The following is a 25,366-nucleotide window of genomic DNA, read 5'->3' as shown; positions in this document are numbered from 1 at the left end:
AGTAATTTTACTTTTTCTCCACGCCTCCCCCTCCAAAAATCAGTTTAACTTTGTTCGGGACGACGGACCCGAGCCGACAGGTGGCGAGGCCGGGGCCAGGGCAAGCGGCCGCGTCTCCGCGCCCTCCCGCAGCCCCTCGGAGCGCCGCCGCAGCCCCCGCGCAGCCCCCGCCGGCGCGGCAGCCCCGCTGGGACGGAGCCGGCCCGGCCCCCGCTGCCGCCGCCCGGGAGGGGCCGGGCGGGGCCGCCGGGAAACCCCGCCCCGGGCAGCGCCCGCCGGCTGCGCGGAACCGAGCGGAGCGGAGCGGGGCGGCAGCGACGGGACGGGACGGCTCCGCCGTGTCGCGCAGTCACGCGGGACCCGTGGGGCGGCCCCGGTATTTCATTTTCTTTTTTTTATTTATTTTTTTTTCTTTTTTAGTCCTTTTTTTTTTTTCTTTTTCTTTTTTGGCGAAGGAGAGGAGCAGCAGGTTTATGATAATCACCTCGGGAGCGGCGGCGGGAGGAGGAGGAGGAGAGAAGCCATTTTGAACTCATTTCAAAGTTTAAGGTGGAAAAGTTGGAGCTGTGCAGCCCGCCGCCTGCGGACGAGGTCGGGGCGCGGGGGCGGGGGGGGTGGGGAGGGCGAGCCGGCGGCCGATGGATGAGGGCGGGCGGGCAGCCCGGCGGGTGGATGGATTGTGCGGCAGCGCTGTGCCCGGCCCCGCCGCCCGCTGAGCCCCGGAGATGCCGCGGCTGCCCGCCGCCGCCTGCCTGTCCTGCGCCGCGCTGCTCTGCGCCCTGGCCGCGGCGGGCGGCGGGGACCCGCGGCCGCCCCGCGCCGCCCCGCTCCTCCACCTGCCCCCGGGGGCCGCGCCGCGCCGAGGCGCCGCCGAACCGACGGCGCTGCCGCCCGCCGGGCGCTTGAGGGCGGCGGGGACCACGCCGCGCCCCGCTCCGCCCGCTGAGCCCCGCGGCAGCCCCTGCCCGCGCCGCGCCCGGCACCGGGCGGACCCCGAGCCCCGCGGAGCGACCCCCGAGCCCCGCGGAGCAGCCCCCGAGCCCCGCGGAGCCTCCGCCGGGTGCGCCCCGCGGGAGGGCGGCGGGCGGCGCGGGGCGCGGCGGGCGCGCAGCCTCAACACGGCGCCGCAGTTCCAGCTGCCCAGCTACCAGGTGTCCATCCCCGAGAACGAGCCGGCCGGCACGGCGGTCATCCTGCTGCGGGCCCAGGACCCCGACGAGGGGGAGGCCGGGCGGCTGACCTACTCCATGGAAGCGCTCTTCGACGAGCGCTCCAACGACTACTTCTCCATCGATGCCGAGACGGGCGGCGTGGTCACCGCTCGCAGCCTCGACCGCGAGACGAAGGACACCCACGTGCTGAAGGTGACGGCCTCCGACCACGGCTCCCCGCGCCGCCGCTCGGCCACCACCTATCTGACGGTGACCGTGAGTGACACCAACGACCACGAGCCCGTGTTTGAGCAGCCCGAGTACAGGGAGAGCATCCGGGAGAACCTGGAGGTGGGTTACGAGGTGCTGACCATCCGCGCCACTGACGGTGACGCCCCGGCCAACGCCAACATGCTTTACCGCCTGCTGGAGCCGGGAGCTGCCGATGGGGTCTTTGAGATTGACCCCCGCTCTGGGGTTGTGAGGACCCGAGCCCCGGTGGACCGCGAGGAGGTCTCCGAGTATCACCTGGTGGTGGAAGCCAATGACCAGGGCAAGGATCCGGGGCCACGCAGCGCTACAGCCATGGTGCACATCACTGTAGAGGATGAGAATGACAACTACCCTCAGTTCAGTGAGAAGCGCTACCTGGTCCAGGTGCCAGAGGATGCCCCAGTGAACAGCCAGATACTGCAGGTGCAGGCCACAGATCGGGACCGGGGCAGTAACGCCCAGGTGCACTACAGCATTGTGAGTGGCAACCTGAAAGGCCAGTTCTACATCCACTCTTTCTCCGGTGCCATTGATCTAATCAACCCTCTGGATTATGAGACTATTCGGGAGTACACACTCCGGATCAAAGCCCAGGATGGGGGTCGACCTCCCTTGATCAACTCCAGTGGCATGGTGTCGGTGCAAGTTGTGGACGTCAATGACAATGCCCCCATCTTTGTGAGCACTCCCTTCCAGGCCACAGTACTGGAGAATGTTCCTCTGGGCTACTCGGTGCTGCACATCCAGGCTGTGGATGCTGACTCTGGGGAGAACGCCCGCCTGGAGTACAAACTTGTAGAGATGGCACCGTCCACTGGAGGTACTCCTGTAGCGAGTGAATCTGGGTTCCCTTTTCAGATCAACAACAGCACAGGGTGGATCACGGTGGCTGCAGAGCTGGACCGAGAGTCTGTGGAGAACTACCACTTTGGGGTGGAGGCCAGGGACCATGGTGTGCCAGTCATGACCTCCTCAGCCAGTGTGTCCATCACTGTCCTGGACGTGAACGACAACAACCCCACCTTCACAGAGAAAGTGTATCACCTCAGACTGAACGAGGATGCAGCTGTGGGCAGTAGTGTCCTAACCCTTACGGCAGTGGACAGGGACGTTAACAGTGTTGTGACTTACCAAATCACCAGTGGCAACACCAGGAACCGTTTTGCCATCACCAGTCAGAGCGGAGGGGGGCTGATCACACTGGCCTTGCCCCTGGATTACAAACAGGAAAGGCAATATGTGCTGACAGTTACGGCCTCTGATGGCACTCGCTTTGACACCGTCCAGGTGTTCATCAACGTCACGGATGCCAACACACACCGCCCAGTCTTCCAGAGTTCCCACTACACAGTGAGTGTCAGCGAGGACAAGCCCATCGGCACGTCTATTGTTACTATCAGTGCCACCGATGAAGACACGGGAGAGAATGCAAGGATCACTTACATTTTGGATGATAACATCCCCCAGTTCCGTATCGACCCTGATACAGGCACCATCACCACCCTGATGGAGCTTGACTATGAGGACCAGGCATCTTACACATTGGCCATTACAGCCCACGACAATGGGATCCCTCAGAAGTCAGACACCACCTATGTTGAGATTCTCATCCTGGATGCCAATGACAATGCACCTCGCTTCCTACGCGACCGCTACCAGGGCTCAGTTTTTGAGGATGTGCCCCTCTCCACCAGTGTCCTGCAGCTGTCTGCCACGGACCGTGACTCAGGCCTCAATGGCCGCCTCCTGTACACCTTCCAGGGTGGTGATGATGGAGATGGAGACTTTTACATTGAACCCACTTCTGGAGTGATACGCACACTGCGCAAGCTGGATCGCGAGAATGTGGGTGTCTACAGCCTGCGGGCTTTTGCCGTGGACAGGGGCACTCCACCACTGAAAGCCTCTGTGGATATCCAAGTGACTGTGCTGGACATCAACGACAACCCTCCTGTGTTTGAGAAGGATGAATTTGATATCTTTGTGGAGGAAAATAGTCCCATAGGCTCTATTGTGGCACGGATCAGTGCAGCTGACCCCGATGAGGGGACCAACGCACAGATCATGTACCAGATCGTAGAGGGAAACATTCCTGAGGTCTTCCAGCTAGACTTGCTCAATGGAGACCTCACAGCCCTGATGGACCTGGATTATGAGAGCCGGACAGAGTACGTGATTGTGGTGCAGGCTACTTCTGCTCCTCTTGTGAGCCGTGCAACAGTGCATATCCGCCTCCTGGATCAGAACGATAACCCACCTGTGCTGCAGGACTTCCAGATCCTCTTCAACAACTATGTGACCAACAAATCTAACAGCTTCCCCTCTGGCGTGATTGGCAAGATCCCAGCTCATGATCCTGATGTGTCTGACAGCCTGGCCTACACCTTTGTGCAAGGCAATGAATTAAACTTGCTCCTTTTAGACTCTGCCTCTGGGGAACTCAAACTCAGTCGTGATCTGGACAACAACAGACCTTTGGAAGCCCTTATGAAAGTGTCAGTCTCAGGTAAGCAAGCGTTTGAAGCTCGTAAAGTGTGTAATTCTGCTTTTTTAGGCCAGTATAGGGACATGGGCAGAAATAACCCACTTGCAGTTTATTGCAGAGCTTTCGGTTTCCTGAGGCAGCAATTTATCTGTGAAATTTTTGGAGAGGAACCACAAAAATGTATCAAGCCCACGTGCTGTGGGTTGAAGTGGTCCATTGAAGTTGTTTAATAAATGTGTATCACAAGAGTAAATAAATACAAGTGTGCGTGGAAGGGTATATACTCCCTCAGTTGAGGTGGTACCTTGGCTGAAGCTTTTCTGATGTGGTTGCATAAAGGTAGTAAATGATGTAATTTGCAAAGATGTAGGGAATGCGCACATGGGTCTAATGCCATCCCCTCTCCCTCTCTCCCCCCCTCCCTTGAAAAAAACAAAACAAAAGAAGACTTGAGATTTGTTATCTCTGCTTTTTTTTAGCAACAAAACATGTTTATTCCTCCTGCACGCCTGGAGTTCTGCTGATAGATCCTTAGACCCCAGGCTAGTTCTCTGCTGGAGTGGCCTGGGTGGGTGTGTAGAGCTGCACTGGTTTGCATTGCTGACGTGTGTTCCTGTGGGAAATGGTGAAGCTGAAAGCCATGAGTTAGGGCTGTGTAATAGCTGTGAAACGCTGCTGATTGCACTGGAGTTGCTCTAGTAGAGCTAGAGGCCAAATACAGCCCCCAAATCAGCCCTGTTAGGGGAGGGAGAGGAAGGGAGAGGGAGGAGTACTGTACCATTAACTTCCTCAGAGGATTTGTGTCTCTGCGTGTGTGAAGACTGTTCGCTATCGTCCAGTTTATACTGTTATATGAGCACTTGTGCTCTTAAGATATTATTCTTTTTCTGCTCGGCTTGTTTATCATGGAATTACTTTTTATGCCTCTAATTGTGGCATCAATCGTGCAATGAGTAATTTCCTCTGCAGGTGCCACTTTATAAAGTTTACTGTGGACCTGATCCCATACTTCTGTTGACTTTCAGAGGTTTAACCAGATGCATTCCTCACCTCCTCTCCCTGCAACCTAAAGCTAATATTTGTATTCTTTCTACGAAAAAAAAAAAAAGAAAGAAAAGCTGAAAGTACTAGGTACATAAAATGACACTTTGGGAGATGCTTAATTTTGGATGATTGTATTAAAAAAATTACAATCAAACTGTGGCATAATCCTGGCAGTGTTTGTTTTACAGTAAATAGTCCTGGTTTGCAGCGGGGCCTCAGGGGAGCTGGCCCTGCTCTCTCTTGTGTTTGCAGGCTTGAGGGGTTTTTTTGCTTCAGGAAAATGAAAGTGATATTAACTGAACTGATTGAATTTACTGCCGTTTATCACCTGACAAGCCACTCCTGTTTCTTCCAAGATGCTGGGGGGCAACTAATGTGGTAAGGTAGCTCATAAATGCCGTTTCCATGTCCTGTGAGGACTTGCAGAAAAAACAGACAGTTGGCTTGTGACCTTAAAGAAAAACATTTGGATTAAGGCGCAGGTGATTACGTGGTCATTGTCTGAACCAGTAGCTCTTTATCTAGTAGCAGGAGATAAGAACTCAACTTGGAGCAAGAGGCTTGGAAAAGACCTTTTGTTAGACTAGATGAGGAGAGTGTTCAGAACAGAAAAATATATGACATGAACTGGTCCTTTCTCAGTCTAATGACTTACAGAGTTTAAGTGGTGAAATCTCAGGCAGGAAAGAAGACCTCTGTTTTCAGAAGTTACAAGAGCTTCATCATTCCTGGATCGTTTTCGTATTTGGTGAAGGTGTGAACTTTGAAACTCTTGTTGTGATGTTGATCAAAACTGACTGTCTTGCTGCGTGTCTTGAGAGATTAAAACTGTTTATGGGTAGGATTTTGAAAGAACTATGATAAGCACTGAATTCCATTTGATGTTAATTTATAGAAGTTTGTTGTTTGGAAATTGAAAAGGCAGAGTTTTTGTGTGATTGTGTCTGGGAAAGTCTCACTTGCCTGCTTTCTCTGGTTTATCTGATTCAGTCTTTTAAAAAAAGAAGGAGAAGAAGCTCAGACAGAAGTACTCCACAGGGTTATCTTTCAGTGTTGCAAAATATCTGCAAATCATCTGCTAAAATGACCTGCTAGCTAGCTGTAAAATGTGTCTGTGGAGTAGCCATTAACCTCTCAACCCAGACAAAGACGGAGTCCTACCCCAGTTGAAGCTGGTCTTCAGGTCAGGGAAGCTTTGGAGCTCTTTATCGACTTGGGGAATTTGATCTGTATACAAGTCGGAAGTCACACTGCTGCTATAAAAATCTTATTTCCACCTTGTGACGTGTTGTGCTATGGAGGCATGTGAGTGTGTGTGATGCTAGCGAGAAGCCGTGCTACTCAAGTTTAATTAGTTTGAGACATCGATGCTTGGCTAAAACCAGCATTTTTTTCATTTGTTTTTGGGATTATTCAAATAAGCATGTTAATTTTGGCCCTCTGGATACAACCAAAGCCGTAAGAATCATGAAAACCAAGCAAATGAAGATAACGGAGTTCATAAAACTTGAGAACAGTACACTCGGTGCTTAAAACTTACACTAACAGTCGAAGCTTTGTTGGACCCTACGTGGTTCAGCGGGCAGCCCTGGGCAGGCTCGGCACGTGTGCGGCTCTGCCTTTGCCCATTGCTGTGGTACCTGCTAGGCTGTGCCTCTGCGGCTGATCAGGAACCGACCCGAGGGGAGGAGGGAGGAATGTGGGTGTTGTGGATATTATCATTTTGCTTTGGATTGGGAGGGAGCTTTTGAAGTCGGTCTCTTTTGAAGTGAATGTTTCTGAGTGCCCCTCTGCCCGTGCTTGTGGAGCCATCTGAGGGAACAAACCAGACCCCTTTTGGAAGAAACTAGTGTAGATGTGTCCCAGGGGTGCTCATGGGGTCCCTTAAAAGACACATTCTCCTTTTTTGTTGTACCTGCAAGGCTCTCCTAACAGAAAGACAGAGTGCATCGTGTTGTTAAGTTTCTGTTAACAACTTGGGTGAAATCTGGACCTTGCTGAAACCCTGCCTTTGCTTTCCAGGGGGGCAGAATTTTACTCTGGGCTTCTGAAACAGGTGGTCAAGAGTTGGATCAGTCTGTGATTTCTTAGTGTCACTAGTAAATATATGGCTTAAATTGACAGGATCGTTAAAAATGATTACCTTTTGTTCACAGTGATGTTCATAATAATAATATTAACTTGGGATTTATTTGGTCAAAAAATGGGTTAAACATTGCTCAAGTCACGTTGCACTTGCCCATGTTAAACATTACACCACGGTCCCTGCTCGTGCTGGGGAGGAAAGCTGGTGCTATCCTCAACTTTGCACAAATGTTGCACAAGTTTGTCTGGGTATCACATTGCAAACACTGCTGGCACCTGCTTGGCTGTGCTGCCACAAGTAGTCCCACTTTATCATCAGCGACAGCTTGCTGGGATACAATAGCTGTGTGTGCAGACTCCTCTGGGAACCCAGCCCAACTCACCAGTGCAGATGAAACTCAACCTGGCTGCGTGCTACAGTTCTCCAGTAGTCCAGATAAATGTAGAATATCTTGGTACAACGTACAATTTTGGGAAGGCAGTGCTCCTCAGGAGAGCTGGTTTCTTCACCGAGGGATAGACACTCAAGCTTTTTTTGAGGGCATGCAAGTTAAAGTATCAATTTTTACATTTCTTTGGCTTTTAATCTCCAGTGGCATTCAGTGAGGTTACTACCAGCAAATACAAATTAAGGTGGAGCTCATTTGTGCTGCAATGAGCTTGGGATTTTTAGTTAAGGCTTGTAAAAGGATCTTCATTATTGTTGTAATTTAAAAGTCATTATGCTAATGAACCTGAATCTCCAGCTCTGTGCCTTCCATATCAAATGTAATAGAAAATACAGTACTTCGGTTTAGCCCTTCTGATAAAAGTGAGGCCGTAACTGTGTCTGAAATGTATGGTATTGGGGCATTTTCTGGGTATTTGAAGAAGATTTGAGCTCAAAGGGAAAAAAGAAACTCGAGGGAAAAGGAATCTCTCTAAGCACAGGGCACGTTTCAGTGCAGAGGGCAAGTGCAGGGCAACTGCTGGGGAAGCATTCCAGATGCCTTCGCCACATCGGGATGTACCCCGGCCTCATGCCCCTGCCTTTGGAGAGCACGGGGCTGCTGAGGCCTTGTGAGTTTTGGGGGTGGATTTGCAGAGCAACTGGTTCTTTCAGGAGTGATGTTTCTGGCTGCCTGCAAGAACTTGCTTTCAAGGTCAGCAAGGGGCGGTGAGCACCCAGGCTGCTCTCCATGGCTCCCCTCCCAGGGAGGCACGTTCCCGCGGGCGGCTGTGGTGGGATCCCTGTGGATTATACTATTAGGAGATGGTGGGAACAAATGGATGGGTGGAGGCTACTCCGCTCTCCCTCCCTCTGGATGGGAGGAGGTGTGTCAGTGTGTCGTGTGGCAGCAGGTCTTCTGCACGCTGACATTCCAGGGGCCTTGGGTGCTTGCCCTTTGCAGTGTGTCCCACACTAAGGTGAGGCAAGAGAAAGCAGCATCTCAAAGGCCACTGAGATCAGGAAGGCGACAGCGAGGGTCCTCCTTTAGAAAGCTGGTGTGATACTGTGAGCTGTGGGATTGCAGCCCGGATTGTTGATGTAGTAAATGGAACTGAAGGATGACCCATAATGTTTAGTAGTGGTGGTTTAAACACTTAACATTTGTTTTCATAAAATCAAGAGTAGTGCTGATCATTTTAAAGTTAGAGTAGCTACTGGATCTACTTTGGCTACCTAAATCCTTAATTGCATTCACACAGGTTTTATATTCTGTTATGTAGGTGAGATGCTTTTTAGATGTGCGTCCCTCCAGCCTGCAGGAATGTGACTTTCCCTCTTCAGCTATATGATCTGTTCCAGCTGATAAAAAGCACTGGTTGCCGTGTTGCTTTTGTGTGTGCTTCCTTCCACTTCGTCCCTGGATTTCATAGGAGTGGTGTATTTTTGTTTCAAAAGACAGGAAAACATCTATGGCTATGAGAGGAAAATATTTAGTGGAAGGATGACTGACAAAATAACTTTTTGCTGAGATAAAAGCTATCTATCTTCTGCATGGAAATAAATAAAATAGGGAGTTATCTGCAGCTCAAACTACTAAAATGCTTATCCCCGGTAATAAAAACAGAAATGTTTACCACAGCACACTTTAGAAAGTAAATGAGATGTTTTATCTCAGATAAAAGCTATTTTGTCAGTCAACTTCTTCCAGAAAATACTATTGTGCAATGCAGCTATCACTAAAAATGTTTATTTCTCCTTTTTTTTCCTGTCTGTGTGCATTGCAGGCTGTATATTCCCATTTTTCATTACACAGTTTTTAACAGGATATTTCTGCCTTAGTATGTCTTGATGGTTGAAGCATATGCAGATGGCACTTCTTAACTTCAGCCCACAAAGTGAAACTTCAAACCATGAATACTAGAATACTAGAAGTCACAATCGGTTCCTGGAGAAAAAAAAAAGAAATAGTGTATATCAAAGCCCTACAAAAACCCAAATTCAGCGTTGTTGTTTACAAACCCATGTTTGTATTTGCAGCATCTTCTTGTTAAGATTTCTCTATAAGCTGTTGGGTTGCCTTGATTGAGAGGATATGACAAATGGCTTATTAAGGTTGTGGAGGAGGATGGCTGGCTTTGTACACACCTTGCTCAGTGTACTGATTTTTTTTTTTTGTAAGTGTTGATGCTTTCCTTGGTGATTTCTGGGAAAGAAGGAGGCTTTGGGATAACACGGAGACGGTATAAGAATGAGACTGAAGATGTGAGAGGGAGGAAGATCTATTAGGCTTTACTTGATAATCAAGTCCCAAGGGATAGAAATTAAATTTATGGAAGTACGATGGTGGGATTGTCTGGAAACCCTTTTTCTGCTATTTTCAAATTATTTGCAAATGGGTTGGTAGTTGTAATAACTTTTTTTTTAAATTGGATTAGTAATTGTTTTATATTTTTGATTACTTTTTAAGCTTCAGGGTGTATTAATTAATGATTTTCCTTGGTGTATTCCCATGTTGTGATTTACTTCCCTCTTAGCAGTCGCTGAAGTGCTCTTCTGACTTGCACTTGTGAGTTGGAAAGAATCCTTTTTTATTCTGTTGTTCTGGTCACGTTTCCTTGCAGCTCAGAATTAGGCTAGGGTTGCAAACTGCCACATTCAGAATAAACATAGGGTTGTTGTCAGGGGTAATGACAAAAGAATCCTTTATTTCGAATACAGGAGCAGTTTTCTAGGTTTGGATGTTAGGATGATAGTAAACCTGCAGTAGAATTAGCGGTGGGGGCAGCAGATGATGCAAAGCAGTGGGATTTTATACTTCATTATCTCCAGCATCCCAAGCAGTACCTGAGGAAGTGGCTGGCCGCTGATAAAGTGTATACATTTACATTTTCTCATTGAGTGGTCTGTTTTCCTTCAGTGTGTATACGTAGTATCTTGAAACTCCATTTCATTGTTGGCTCCCATCTTTGAGCTGGATGGTTTTGCTCAGATGTCCCATGACTGAGGAAAATAATGCTGGATTTTAAAATGATATTAGGTAAAGGTAGGTAGTGTGCTCACCACTCTTGTGGTAAGGGCTCTTGCTGCTGGGACCTTTAGCAGATGCTTGGATGGGAACCCAGGCATCTGTGCATTTCCACCATTCTGGTCAGAGCATGGCCCTGATGTCTCCAGGCGTCTTCGAGGAAGGGTTGGGAAGACTCATCCGTGGTCTCCTGCCTCCTCCTCAGGGTATGCTGCAGGTCTGCCAGACACCCCTGTAGCTGATGGGTTGTCTTTGGCATTTTGGTTGTCTGGGTGCTCAGGGTTCCTGGGTTCAGGGGCATGTGATAGCACGCAACGCCTATGACGGTATTTAGAGTTCAGCTGAATGTGTAGCTACTGCATATGTTGGCATGTCTAAGCTCACTTTCATCTGCTTATTTTAGATACAGAAAGCAATGACTGCGTCATAGCGCAGCTTCTGCTTGTGATTTCACTGGGCCCCTCGGTTCCTTCATGGGTCAGGTGAAACCTGATTGTGGTAAATTGTGGAGATTCTGGGAATGTGACTGCTCTAAAAGTTGGGAGCAGAATTACTCTATGGGCAGGAAACAAGTGACCGTGAAATAGAAACCTCTTCTGAACCTACATGCTACAAATACCTTTTCAATATTTAGCAGCATAGGCAACTCTACCTGTAATGCTCATGCATGGAAGATGAGTAGGGGGAAGATTAAATGTCAGACACAAGTTCTACACTCTCCATCCCTTCTGCTTCTCTTTTATAAGCCCTCAGGATTTTGAGAGCCCTTGATGGGGACAGAGTTCTCACAACTCAGTGCTGGAGATAATAGCACAACTTACCTGCTTACCTCAGTAATGCCTGACATACAGGATTTGGGCAACTCTTGGCTTCCTTTGGCATACTGACTTGTGCTTCCAAAAATTTCTATGGGAAGTCTAGGAAATGTAGGAGGATTAGTAGAGCTGAAGATAGTAAGATCAGATCTAATGACCCTTTTTGGCAGTCTTACATATTATAGTCTTTCTGTCCTGGTTTCTGTGCGAATGATGGTGTTTTTAGGCAGAATAGTGCTCCAACTACTCTAATAGTGACTTTGCTATAGGAATAAGAATGACAGTGATGTCTTTTATGCATGATAGTTTTTGTTGGTTTTTGCTTCTTTTTTAAAGATATTTGGCCACAGATTGCATAAATCGGAGTACAGTAGAGGTTGACAAGGGGCTCAGTTCTTCAAGGCCCTATTCACTGTGGTTGTTCACTTTAAAGAAAGAATACGAGACTTGATTAAATTCCCTTTTGCCACTTTGTGTGTCTGTGACAAGTGACAGTTTTATTATTTTTTCCCCCCAGTGCAGCTCTTTTTTCAGCGTTGAAAAACATTAAGCTATTTATAGATGTAACACAAGTTTCCAAAAGGATGTAATCTTCATGGAAAATTTTGAAATCTGCCATTGTGCGATCTCTTGTTTGTTTGGTGAGGATATACCCAACACCTTTCTTCGTAAGACCTGGTGCATACGATTCAGTTGAGATTTCATTACAATGTGTTAATTGTGTTAATTCTGTTGGATTGAAACATAATCAAAAAGCACGGCTTGGCTCCTATGGACAGATCTATATCACCTACCGTGATCTGCCCTAGAAATCTCTTCAAAGCTGGTCATATAGGCTGCAGCTGTGACTGGCTGATAGGCAGGAGGGTGCCCATCTCACCCTACTGATTACAGAGGGAACATAAGTGACTGCTTTGTTGTTAGGTAGCTAGAGTTCAGTGGGATGAACCCACCCTGAATGTATGTGCCAGGATGGAAGGGTTTGTTTTCTTTGGTAGCAGTGATTGTGCTGATTTCTGTTAAAGCAAGCTACCTGTGCTAACAAGCTTAGCAGGCTAGATGGAAAGGATGGTGGAGGCTGTAGTTTGCAAACAGGGTAATGTTTTTCCATTAATAATGTTAGGAGAGACTTTAAATATTTGTCAAGAGTTTGAATGAAGGGGGAAAGTATGCTTTTATGGGGATTTGGCATTCAACAAAGAAATAAAAATTTAAAATACTTCAGAAAGATGACTGCACTCAGGGAAAAAAGCGATTGGACAGAAAAATAGGATTTGCCGGAGAGAAAGGAAGACTTTTGGACTTTGTTTCAACAAGTCGTTAATACTGCTAAGCTGTAACTGCCTTCGTATTTATTCCAGTATTTACACTTGACAAGCACAAAAAAAGCAAATAAATGAAACAGTAAACCTGTAATAAATCCTTAGGGGACCACATAATAAACATAGACATGTTACGCTTATCACATACAAAGGAAAGTAATCTGTTTTCAACACCATTTGCTGAATGTGTGATAGATGCAACATTCCGTCAGCTCTCCAGCACTTCTGGAAATGATGGAGGAGGGAGAGGCCATTGTTAACAGCCACTGTCAACACAGCATCTCCTGACTGCTGAGGAGTCTGTGGGCTAAATGTAGTTTCAGGGAGAAGCAAAAGCATCTGGACTCCACCAAAAGGGGCAAAGCAGGGACTTTATTGTTAGACTTGAGTTTCACAGACATGTGGCCAGCCTGCCTTTGCTGTGAAATTCCAAGGGCCTTTAAGGTTTAGAACCAGACATACTCAAGGTGATTCTCTGTAGCTGCTTTGCCACTGGATCATGCATCATAGATACGAAGAGTTGCTGGATCGGTTGGGTTTGCTCTTTCACTAGATCTAGATCAGACTCCTTGGCCCTATTAAAAACTGATGTTAGTGAGTCTTTGAGTTTATTGAATTGCTGTCATAGCACTTCTAGACTTTCTAGGGACTAGCCCAGTCTGACCTCTCTGGGTACATTGTTTTGTGTGCTTGCAGCAATGTTCATGCTGGGTCTAGTTCTAAAGGAGATCTTTTAATGTCCGTGCTGTGATTTTTATGTTTTATTGTCTTTATTTAGCTCTCAGAATTTTTTTAAATCGCGTAAAAACTGTCCCACACTAGTGCATTGCTTGTTTTAGCAGTGTAGGGTTGCCAGTCTCCAGATGCTGTAGGCACAGCTCAGCATGGCTAGGAAGAGGCGTTTGAAACCTTTCACAGCTTAGGTCCAGTAGAGAACTTGTATCTAAACATCAAATACCTCAGTCCCTCACTTGTAGGTGCCTGTTCCCTGCAGCGGTATCCTGTTTTAGGCAATTAAGTGTCCTATAAAGTGGGAGTACTTGAAATACCATCCCGCTACATCTTGGGCACTTCACTCAGCACAGCAATCAGGACACTTGGCAAGGGCAGAGATGGGCTGGGCTCCAGCCCTTGATCTCAAAGCTCTTACTGTGCTATACATTAAAGAAGAGCCGAATAAGGTACAGAAACACTTGTGGGACTCACGTTTCCCATCTCTTAGGTAAGTGCCATAAGCTACAGAGTCAAGCTCACACTTGCAGGGTGCCAGAGAGGAGGCTCTCTGGCTCATGTTTGTGTATGTGGACACCTACGCTTCAGCTGTGCAGCAGTGTGGGCAGCCTGGCTTTGACCCTCAGCTGCTGGATTTTGTTTAGGGTGTAATTAAAGCTGGATCACAAACCATTCAGGTCATGTCGGGACTAGGTCAGTTGTGGTAGTAGCCAGGGACTCAGCTCTTCCCATCTTGGAACTCAAAGGTGAAATAAACAAGAAACCCAGGGCTTTTCTGTGAGTAGTTTCCTGTTGATCAGTGCTGATTTGTTTGTCTTCTGGCTTTACCTATTTATAAATGTATTTTGCTTTTATGTGGAGAGGCCCCCAGATGAGCAGAAGGGTCAGTTATGGAAGGATTCACAGGCTCAGACTTAAATTACGCTGCTAAATATCCAGAGTTCAGCCCATCTTCACCTACTGTTTAATCCTCTTTCTCACTGCAGTTAGCCATGATGATAGACTTGCTTGTAATTATCAACATGTTGCTGCTCGTCACTTGGATCCTGTGCCTTTTCCCGCAATGTGCTCGTTGATGCTACAGCTAGGCAACATTGTCCTGACACATACGGTAAAGGTCTTTTGGCTGCAGTGGTAGAGCTGTCCTGTTGGTTGACTCAATTTCCCTTCTCACGGGGTGTATTTCTGATGTTAGACTCCTTTTATTGACACGGTGTAATTTAGAAATGTGTGATCTGCATGATGAGCTCTCCATCTGGCAGGTAATCCCATCTTAACTACAGTTTCTTGAGATCATGAAACCTGCTGGTGCCTTCTGGTTGGTTTCGCAGGCTGTCTGCAGAAGGATTCGTTATTAGCAAAAGCAGCGTGGGCACATTTCTGTGAGTTTTTCAGAATGTTAGGTAGGACAGGTTGACTTACCAGTCTTGCTTACGAAGCTCCCCAGCATTATTTTGCATTGAGTTGGCGATTTCAGTGCTTGAGTTTGTTGACCAATCTCTGGCAGCACATTGTGTGCACTGCTGCTTTGCTCTGTTTATGTAAAGTGGGAAACTTATGTACATTTTAGGACCTGGTGGATGCTGAAAGCTTGTTACACAAAACACACTGGTGTTCCTGTTTCCTTCTTGCTTATCTGCTTCTCCCTGTTCCCTTTGCATTCATTGGATGTGTTTGCCACGGGCTGTTCTGCAAGCAAGGCGCCACGGCTGCGGAGTTTGCCTGCTGCAAGTTTATACCAGGCCATGCTCAGTGGAGACCTTGCAGGGGCTGCTTTTGTAATACCTGCTGTAAATAATTAGGATAATCACCAGACACCAACTAACAGCGCTGTGAGATGGCCAGATACAGTGCTGGGGATTTCCCTGAGCCCAGCCAATGGTGTGTCTGGCAGGCACTGGGAGCCGGCTGGCAGTTGCCCACCAGTGCGAGGTGTTGCAGCATCGCTCTCTTTTGCTTTTGGGGAGGTGGGGCTGGTTTCTCATCCACCCCTTACCCTCTTCAGACCACTGTGCTATTACTTGCTATAGGTGGGTGCATTGGCCCAAGATGAGGGTCAAGGTCTGTCCCTTCCAGGAATGCCCTGTGAGATGGTTCCAGTGAACCAGTGGCAGCCATTGCACTGCCCATACAGCCCTCATACTTCCAGTGGCCATTTTGGAGAACTGAACACAGTATTCGAGGAGCGGTCTCACCAGTGCCGAGTACAGGGGCAGAATAACCTCCCTGGACCTGCTGGTCACGCTGTTTCTGATACAAGCCAAGATGCCACTGGCCTTCTTGGCCACCTGGGCACACTGTTGGCTCATATTCAGTCAGTCAACCAACACCCCCAGGTCCCTCTCCTCCAGGCAGCTTCCTAGACAGACTTCTCCTAGTCTGTAGCACTGCACAGGGTTGTTGTGCCCCAAGTGCAGGACCCGGCATTTGGCCTTGTTAACCCTCATGCCATTGGACTCTGCCCAGCAGTCCAGCCTGTTCAGATCCCTTTGCAGAGCCTCCCTGCCCTCCAGCAGATCAACACTTCCTCCACTTAGTGTCATCCGCAAACTTGCTAAGGGTGCACTCGATGCCTTCATCCAGGTCATTGATAAAGACATTGAACAGGGCTGGACCCAGTGTTCCTTGTCGCTCAGCAGTGTCTGGGACTTTATTCAGTTTTAAGAGGCTTTAAACTAATAAATTCCTATTTACTATCAACAGCATTGATAGACATGACCAGTTAATGGCAATAAACTTGGGTGGGAACCGAGAGACAAGGACGTTTATTCTGTTGTTTGCGGTGAACATGTTTATTTTGTATGAATGAGTTTTACAAACTTGTGTGCAATGTGCTTTTAAAATACGTCCCTTGCCAAGTGGTTGGGGATTTCTTAAGCAGAGCTGACTGACTGACTCCTTGGCACAGCCACCAGGCATCAGGCTGCACTGAAGCCAAGATACTGAGATGATCAGATAAATTACCTGAATTCTTCATGCCACCCGTGACAGCTCTGCATCTATCCCTTCTTTTCCTGGGTGAAAGTTTTCCATTTCTCCTGCTCTGAGGTGATGTCAGTAATTCCCTGGGTTTTTGCTCTGCCTGTCCTTGATCAGACTTTAGCTGTCAAAAGATCCTATTGCTCTGCTCAAGGCCTAAAGGGAAGGTAAAGTGAAAACTTTCATGGCTGATTTGAAAGCTTTCTCAGACTATAAACTGTCCCATGGGGTAAACAGCTCTGCTCTTACTCTACACATGCCATACTGATCATATAGGATGTCATTTTACTGGCTTAGTTCTGTGTAAAGTTGGGATATTGTGCATTTCAGGTATTTAAATAAACTTATATAAATGACTTATGATAAGAAATTACAAATTTTATTCCTGTGCTGAAACTGAATTTTAAAGAAAACACTCTGAGATTTCAGCAGTTGTGAAACTCACGGTGTTGTTCTTTGCACTGTGGAGCCTTTGTGCTTGCTGCTGCAGTCATATTAGATGACATTGCCTAATACTCGGCAAGGCGTATTCTTGGCTCATTCAGCAGGTAATACTCCCTCAGGGTCACTGAATCCCTCCAAGTACTTAGCAGAGAGCTCAGCCTGATGATTTTACAGCCACATGTCTGTGTTGGTGTTTCCAGTGCTCTTTCCTTTTTTTTCCAGTAGTTTTCGTTAAAAGAAGGGCTCTGACTAATTTTGTGACCAGTGTCATCTGTTCCTACTTCCCACTTCAGCCAGTCAGTGGCTAATTTGCTGGTGGCCTGTCCTCGCGGTGGGTTTTTTGCTATTGAACTCCCGCTCCATCCTCATGGTGTAGTGGGAGAGGCTGATTGGTGTAGGCACCTTCTGGGGATGCTCAGATCCTGGGGCAAGGGCTTGAGCTTGCAGCTGAGAACTGGTCCTCTAGCAAATGAGATGCTGATCCATTAAAGCTGTAGGGTAATTTAATCACTTTTGGAAAGCACAATAGTTAATAATCCCACACTAAGAAACTGCTACTGCTTCTGTTCCTTATTGGATATCTTAATTAATTTCTTTTCCATTTCTGTTCTTAGGCATTGTGTAGCATTTAATTTTCTCTACTATAACTTATGAGTCACAAAATTTCTTGAAATGGGTTAGCCTCTGTGTGATGGTGTTTCAGCACCTCTTGTATTTCCTTTGCCTGGATTGTGTGTTGCTGCTTGTTTAGAGGCAACACTGCTGCTTCCCCAAGGAAAGCAATATAGTTGCCTTTCTATGAGATGCTGAGACCACGCTGCCCTCTCTTTGGGGATGGGGCCTCCACTTACTTATGTAGTATTTGAAGTGCTTATCAAATACCACATGGAAAATTATTCCATTTTCTGAAATGACACTGTTTGGATGATTTTTCTTGTCCACCTGCTCACTGTCTATGTGTTTGAGTTGGTTCAAAAAGATGGAAGCAATGGATCAGCTGAAAAATGTGTTAACGCACGTGGTTTCCACCACACAGGTTTATTAAGTGTGATCAGTCTATTAAAGAAACAAGGTATTACATACTGCTATACAAGGCACTGCAAATATCTCATGTCTGTACTATTCTGATAGCTCCTAGTTAAGATAAGTTAATTTATACTGTAAAGAGGACAAGTTCTGGAACAGAGAATTTATTTCACTGGAGGTATCATTCATGGTAGAAGGCTGCAGCTTTTGTATTACAAAATGAAAACTGAAGAGAACGATGGCTGCTACCTACCACTCTGAAGTACTTATGGAAAACAAAGTGAAGAGAAGGGCAGTGTAAAGGAAAAAATGAATCCACTGAGGATCAACTCTCAGTAAATTTAGGTGGGATGTTGGAAGACAGTTTGAAACCTGTAGGGAAGTAAATTTTTGGAACAACCTTTCTGTGAAGGGATCCAAAGAAGAGTAGCTGGGTTTAAGATGAAGCTTGGTAAATTGATGAACACTTGGTAGATTATAAGTAGCATTATGTATATACCACATACTTCCTTGAAAAGCTTCTTTGAGCAGAAAATGGGACTTGGTGGGAAAATTATTTCCCATTCTATTTTTGCTGCAGGAAATTAAACACACGTATTAACAAATTGTAAATGTGTTGGCCCTTTGAACTGCCTCAGCTTGTGTAAGTTGTTTTGTGGTGATAACAGCATTGCTATCGTCTCCTAAAATTGGTATCAAAAGAAGATAAAGATTCCACAAGGCAACGTGGTTCAGTGAATAAATGAATGGGGCTGGAAATTATTTACAAATGTCATAGCCTGCAAGTTGCAGCAAATCTGAGCCAATCTAGCTTCTGGCTGTTACAGTCCTTCCCTTTCCAGCACCTGTATGACTTTGTGCTGGGCTGTTTCCAATCACTAAATTGCTAAAAAGCCAACCTGGCATAAGGAAAAAAAAAAAAAGGCAAAGGGAGGATAAAAGCTGATAATAAGCCAAACTGCCAGTAAGAACCAACCAAATAGAAGCGTTCTGACTTAGTATTCGCTATGGGCTGCTGTGGATTTGCAACCAAAGCCTGAAGAAAAATACTCATTTTTGTTGGGTTTTTTCTGAGTAGGATTTTTATTACTTTGTGCTGGAACAGTTCAGCACATGGTTAGTCAGGTACCAAGGATGGTGTAAAAGAGAAGGCAGTAGTTAGCTGGGTTTAAGCTCTGCCCTTGGCTTGGTGGATTCTATGCTGTTGGTTCTTGGAGAGGATTATATATGTTTGCCCATGCTTGCATTTTGTCCCTTCAGAGAGGCATGTATCAACATATGAAAAGGTTCTTTAAGCCTGCGAGACCACATTGACTCAAACTAAGGGGAGAACTTGTTCCAGTGCTCTGTGCATGATCTCGGCACCTAACCCACGTAGGCAAGTATGTCAGCACTCGCCACTCTCCTCTGTGGGTGCAAAACTCCCAGTTTTCATTTGTATGAAGTTCTGCCACCTAGAAGTTATACAACTACCTGAGCCTATCACAGATAGTGTGATGCAAAATGCAGCTACATTATGCTAACATCAAAATCAAAGGAGATGCAATAAACATATAAAAGCACTTGTCTTGAAAACACACAGAGGACAAGAAAATATTGTAATAAATGAATGCAAAAATAAACTGAGTATTTTTTTAGTTCTTAATTCCCTGTAGATTGCTGCATTTCTAGGTTTATTAATTTAAAAAAATAACAAATTTTGATTAAAAAGATATGTAATTCTCTGATAGTAAGGATTTTGCATTAAGAAAATGCATGTATTTATGAGTTCTGGCTCAGTCCTTTGAATTATCTAGGCACTACTGTAACTGATAAGTGAATGCTGATAACCCTGTTAATATTTCAAGGACTCTTGCAACTGTAGGGGAGCAGTCGGTAACTATCACATTCCTTTGCATTGCAGGACAGGCTTTTTATTTGCTATGTTAATAGTGTTATATGAATACATTTTTTTTTAGCTCTGTTCACCTTGTCTCATAGCAGCTCCTTGGCAAGCAGCCTTATGAACTGTTTAAGATGCTTCTTACTCACAGAGGCTGGGCTCATTGCCTGCCCTGGTGGTGGCTGGGATTTGGATTGCAAATTCCTGATCTGAACAAAGAGGGGGAATAGAAAAGGCTGGTCTCTGGCCTCTCTCACACTTTAGGAAACCTCGCTGGCTTCAGAGGATTGTACTCCTAACTCTGGCTGCATTTCAAAAAAAAAAAATACTTCTATCGTTGCAAAAACGGGTATAACCCCATGAGTAGGCTCATTGCTAGAAGAGGGAAGAGAGGTGGCTCCAGGGAGGCTGCTGAGATTGCAGGCACCATCTTATTTAGAGTCACCTCAAACCTTATCCACACTTGTTCTCATTTTTATTTCCCCAACCCCCCCAACCCCTTGCCTTGCTTCCTCAGAACCATGGGGCTGGAGATCTTTTTTTAGAAAAGGAGGGTGGGACAAAAATTTGATGGAGACAAACCATGTATGCAGTATGCATCCACATGGTGTTCCTTCACTGTGTTCATCAGCTGCACCCAAAGGCCTTATAGTCCAAGAAACAGCTTGCTGTAATTGCTTTCACGAGACAGTATCAACTGGGTAGGATTTGGCCTGTACTGGCTTGTGTTTGCTGAGCAGCAGAGGAGATGAATCAAACTAAATAGGTTGACTCATTAGAACTGGGCACATGCTATGGTTTGTATGTATAAAAATGCTCAGAGTTGGGAAATGAGCTGTCACGGTCATGAAACCATTATCTACCTTTGATTTGCTGCTCTTCAAAGCCTTTGAAGAGAACCTGTAAAGTCCACGTTGACCATACTCAGAGCAGAGGGTGACCAAGCTTGTCTATTATTTAATTCCCCAAGGGTTGGGGGCAGGGACACTCCAGTTACTGCAAGGCAGCCACTGAGACTGCAATTGTGTCCTTGCACCTCTGGTTCCCTTTCTGCCATCTCTGGCATCAAAGGTGCCAGAAAAGCTCAAATCATTCATTTTTGTGGAAACCTGTATTGAGGACTTTGCACAATAGGTAGTGCTGGCCTAAACAGTCTGTAATTATTCATTGGTTTGGTTTAGGAAGGTTGGCAATTGCTTCCCTGAAGCCAGGCTTGTGTAGTGTGATGAGGAAAGCTGCTTTCATGTCTCCTAAGCTGCGTTTTGATTTGAAACCAACCTCCCTCTGACTCTTCTCTTGGGCAACCTTGTCTTAAAGTTATTCACCGCACACTGAGATCTCTACCTGTCACGTGGCATAAAGTCACAGGTCTTCATCTTAAAGGACTAGGAGGAGTGAGGTAGAGGCAGGGAGAGCATGACCAGATGGACACCAAGATTACCCTACTCTCCACCCTGTGATTTATCAGAAGAAAGCCAGTCAGGGATGCTTCTCTTCTACATGAGAAACCCTCCAGGTGAACTGAAAGGTAGACCCAGCTGCGATCCCTTGAGACAAGAACCTGGTTTGATCTGCAGATGAGAACTCTTGCAGATGAGAACTCTTGCAGATGCAGAGCCAGTGTGTCGGCCAGGAGCTGCCACAGAGGCCTGGGGGCTGTGCTCCATGGGAAGGAGCTGTGGGGCTCCCTCACACTGATCTCTGCAGTCAGGAACAGTGTCTCATAAATTTTGTCTTGAATATAATATGCACGAAACCAGCCTCTGGGAAAACCTGGTGTTCCCTGAAGAAGGTTTTTGGGTGTATCCTGCTCTGTGAGTGAGTTATGATTTCTGTGAGGTGCAACACACCCTGTCTTGGATGCGTTTGTTAGTCAAAAAGTACACTTAACTTTCTTTTGTTGCAGGAGAAGTGAGTGAGTCTGAGGGAGAGGCAGGTAAACAGTGAAAGAAGATCTCCTGGCACAGCTAGTTTTAGAGCTAGCTGCACAGGGACTGGGATGTAGCTGGGCTGCCCGATTGAGCACCATGTGTAGGTAATTAAGGAATACCCTCCAATTAGCCTGAGTGGCCCTTTAACTGGTGTGAGATCAATAAGCCCAACTGCCATACAGATAGCAGAAAATAGTCTGGATGATTTTAACCACTGGTTTGCATATTTAAGTAATCTAAAGTTAGAAAAGACCTGCCCTGCTAATGTATACAGAAACTCATTAAGCAAGGCAGGGATGCCTGTCTGCCCTGGGGGCTGAATGTCAGAGTCTGGCTGGGCCAGCATGCGTCCCTCAGCTTGATCCCCTCCCGGCATGGCCAGAATCCATCCCTGCAAGCGAGCCAGCTTGGCAAGGTGCTACTGCACCAGTCAAAAACTGCATCAGGTCCAGTGCTGGCACTGTTGCAGGTGATCTTACACAGTGCCTTGTTTATTTTACTATCGTAAGCATCACCTCTCAGACCTGCTAAATTGTTTGAGGCCAAAAGGGTGTCTAAACTAATATCCCCACTCTAGCTCTGCCTAGTAACAAATATTAAAGAAAGAGTATGAGAAACAGGACGAGTACAGACTGGTTCTTCCCCTCTTGCACTGACCCAGCTCCCAGCAGCTACGTGTTCAAGGGCTTTTGGGGCTACAGGCTTTTCCTGGCTCCTTGTGTTTACTTGTCATGGGACAATGAGGATGTTTAATCCCTCTCTGAGACTTCAGCTTTCACCAGCGCCTGATCACAGTCCCCACTGTACAGATGGACATGCTCACAGAGAGTGTTTTCTTTGCTTCTGTTAAAAGATGTTGTCTGATGAATGTCACTGGGTGATCTCTAGGTTTTTAAATTGTCAGGAACAGGGATTATTCATTCTTTGTTCTGCGTCTCCTTGTTGTGATTATATGTTTCTTCGTCATGCCTCCTGTGAGCTGTCTATCTTCACATACTAGAAGGAGCACTCCTAGTCTTGTAATATACTGTGGAGATGACTTCTCCAGATGTCCCTGACTTATCCAGGAGGGTGTAAATTAAAGCACCCTGCTGTAAATGGGTGTATTTATTCCCAAACCATTTCCAGGGAAGGGGCAAATTACACAGAGTAATTTTCTGCTGTGTTCTCAGATGCTTTGAGCTTCGTGTTTTTCTGCAAAAAAATTACTGAGTTTACATCATTCTTTAAAACTCCTTTGCAAAACTTGCAGAGCTTTGACCAGAGAAACACTCATCCCTGGGTGGCTGCTGCTGGCTACTATCTGAAAAGCAGCGGGGTGCCCCATCTAGTTTTTTGTTATTCTTTTTGCTCATCTCTCTAACTGGGGTGTTTTGGATACAGCTAATACCCATTTCAGTACACAAATAGTAGCTATATTGCCTCCTCATTCAGGTTAGAGCAAAACTTCTTAGAGAAGAATAAAGAACCAGGTGCAGTGAATGTATTTTTACATTTTTATTTGTATTTGTTGGCACTCTTAGCCTGCAGATTGCCAACAGAAACAAGCCATGCCAAGCAGGGTTTGCTCTACTCCCTATGCTACAGGTGATAAAGGATAACCAGAACCAGAGCTGAATTTCTTGTCAAAATCAGTGTTTGTCCCCATTTGACTTTTGATTCCATTTGGGCCCCATCTCTGGGTAATTGCTGGTTGTGAAAACAAGCACGAGAAAGGGGAGTGTGCGAGATAACCCATGACTTCAGAGTCTCTGCTTACCTTAAGCCAGCATATGCATATCACATCTTCTGAGCTGACCCCTGCACTGGCGGCTGTGCAGAGACAAGGGACCATCGACCCTGGAGGAGGAGCATGACTCAAGCTAAACATTTCACCTTGTTTGCCTTTTTTTTTAATATATGTATCTATTGTGATACTTCTGCTATTATAACCACATTAACTGGGAGTACATCTGAACCTGATACTTTAATTGTTATATGAATTGCTTTTGAATCTCTAAGGAAAAACCTTCCTTTAGCAATCCTGCCTTCCTGATCATGGTTTTGCCTTGGGGTGGGATGGATATGGCTGCCTGGTTTCTTAGACTCCTTGCTGATCACTTTGTCATAGAAAGACACTCACACACTCACCTACAAAGTGAGTGTATGTGGCCAGCTTTTATTACATGGGGTCCGTCCACTAAAATCAGAACACATTGGATGCATATTCTTTTTAGGCATTAGGTTTAAATTTGTCTCTATTTACTGGTTTAAAAAAAGGCAAAAGCAAAAAACCCCAAAAATCTTGAGCAACATTGTTCAAAGGACATAAAATGGAAAGCATTTGCTGTTTTTCTTGTGTTTACTATTGTAGAGCATAGGTTCTTGGTCCCATTTTGGATTATAAATCACTACAATAAAATGAAAAAAGCCAGCTACTCTGCTTTGCCTTGCACACAAATATGATGGAGCTTTATGTAACTTTTTAAAGTTTTCTGCATATGTTTTTGACTCCACTTGTAGTAGATGAGACTTAACTTGAATCTTACTGGTGATGTCTCAGTCACAGATGATTGAGCAGGGAATTATTACCCAGCCTAAGAGTTAACATGAGGATTACTGGCAAGTTCCTGTCTGCATCAGCTTTAAGTGAACTATGTTACTGCAAAAGCTGTAGAAGGTTCAAATTGCTTGAGATCGTGCCAAAGGACTGTCAGTGGTCTTTTGTTAGATGCTGACCACCTCAGGCAGGGCTCACAAAGAGAGCCTATTTTGTTTAAACTGAGCAGTGCTAGCTCTGTGTTTGAGACTTATAGCCTAGCTACTTTCCCTATAACGTCTGGCATATTAAAACCAATTATCAGTGTCTCTCCAAAAGCCTCCAGGAGGGAATCTAGCAGCAGTGTGACTCAGGTTTTCCCAGTTTTAATGGGAACTTACTGCAAAGGCCTCTTGTGGCCTACCTTCATCTTTACCTGAATCATAAAACTTGATTTTAACCCGGTACTGCTGACTGACCCCTCCATATGGCTGGTACCTGGGTCATTGGTCCTAAACTGGACATGTCTGCTGATGTTAAGCGCTGCCAGATTGATACACCATTGAAATAAAGCAATAGTTTGTATTCTGGACAGTCAAGGTGAGGCTTCATGTCTTTTCTTAAGCAATGCAAAGCTGTGATGGAGACATCTGCAATGCCCCTTGTGTGGTTGTGATCTTAGGAACAGTTCTCCATAGCTACAAGTTCCCGCCTCACTGTTGCTGAGAGATGCCCTCTCCATTACACCATTACACATTCTTCCTCTGTACGGCCCGTGTTGCTCTGGGAGATCTCAGACATTGCACCACCATAGTTCTTGTGGAGGAGAAGAGCCTGAAATGTCATCACTTGCATTGAGGAACAGGGTCTCCAGTGCATGATGGCCAAAACTTTCTTATCAAGTTAACTGGAGTTGGGAGGCTGGACAACCGCCCTTTCTCATACTGTCATTTAAAGGATCCACCACTGTAGAAATTGTCCTTGCAACATCTGGATTTTAGATCATTTCAAGAGGAACTTGTCTAGGTTGACAAACCCTGGGAGACAGGGGAATTGGTGATATCAGCAGAATCAGGAACTGTTCTTCACTGTCAGCTCCTGGAGAGGTCAAGGTCACCCTCCAGGAAAGTGGAGGATGGTGAAACTTGTTGTACCTTGTTATGGGAAACATCTAAGTGGTGCCTACAAGAGGCCAGTTACAGGGCAGAGCAGTGGGGACTGGTG

The 25,366-nt window shown here is 46.2% G+C and overlaps 1 protein-coding gene across 1 annotated transcript in view; it reads left to right on the top strand.

Annotated features, from left to right (window-relative positions):
* Nucleotides 1-725: 725 nt before the first annotated feature.
* CELSR1 (cadherin EGF LAG seven-pass G-type receptor 1) overlaps nucleotides 726-25,366 on the top strand; it is a 180,227-nt gene continuing 155,586 nt past the window's right edge. The window contains exon 1 of the mRNA XM_069849837.1: nucleotides 726-3,930. Within this exon, the coding sequence (XP_069705938.1) occupies nucleotides 726-3,930 (3,205 nt within the window). The remainder of the gene's footprint in view (nucleotides 3,931-25,366) is intronic.

This window comes from Phaenicophaeus curvirostris, chromosome 1, assembly GCF_032191515.1.
Source record: "Phaenicophaeus curvirostris isolate KB17595 chromosome 1, BPBGC_Pcur_1.0, whole genome shotgun sequence".
Lineage (NCBI taxonomy): Eukaryota > Metazoa > Chordata > Aves > Cuculiformes > Cuculidae > Phaenicophaeus > Phaenicophaeus curvirostris.
The sequence above is the reverse complement of the archived record's forward strand: the minus strand, read 5'-3'. Positions and strand labels throughout refer to the sequence as shown.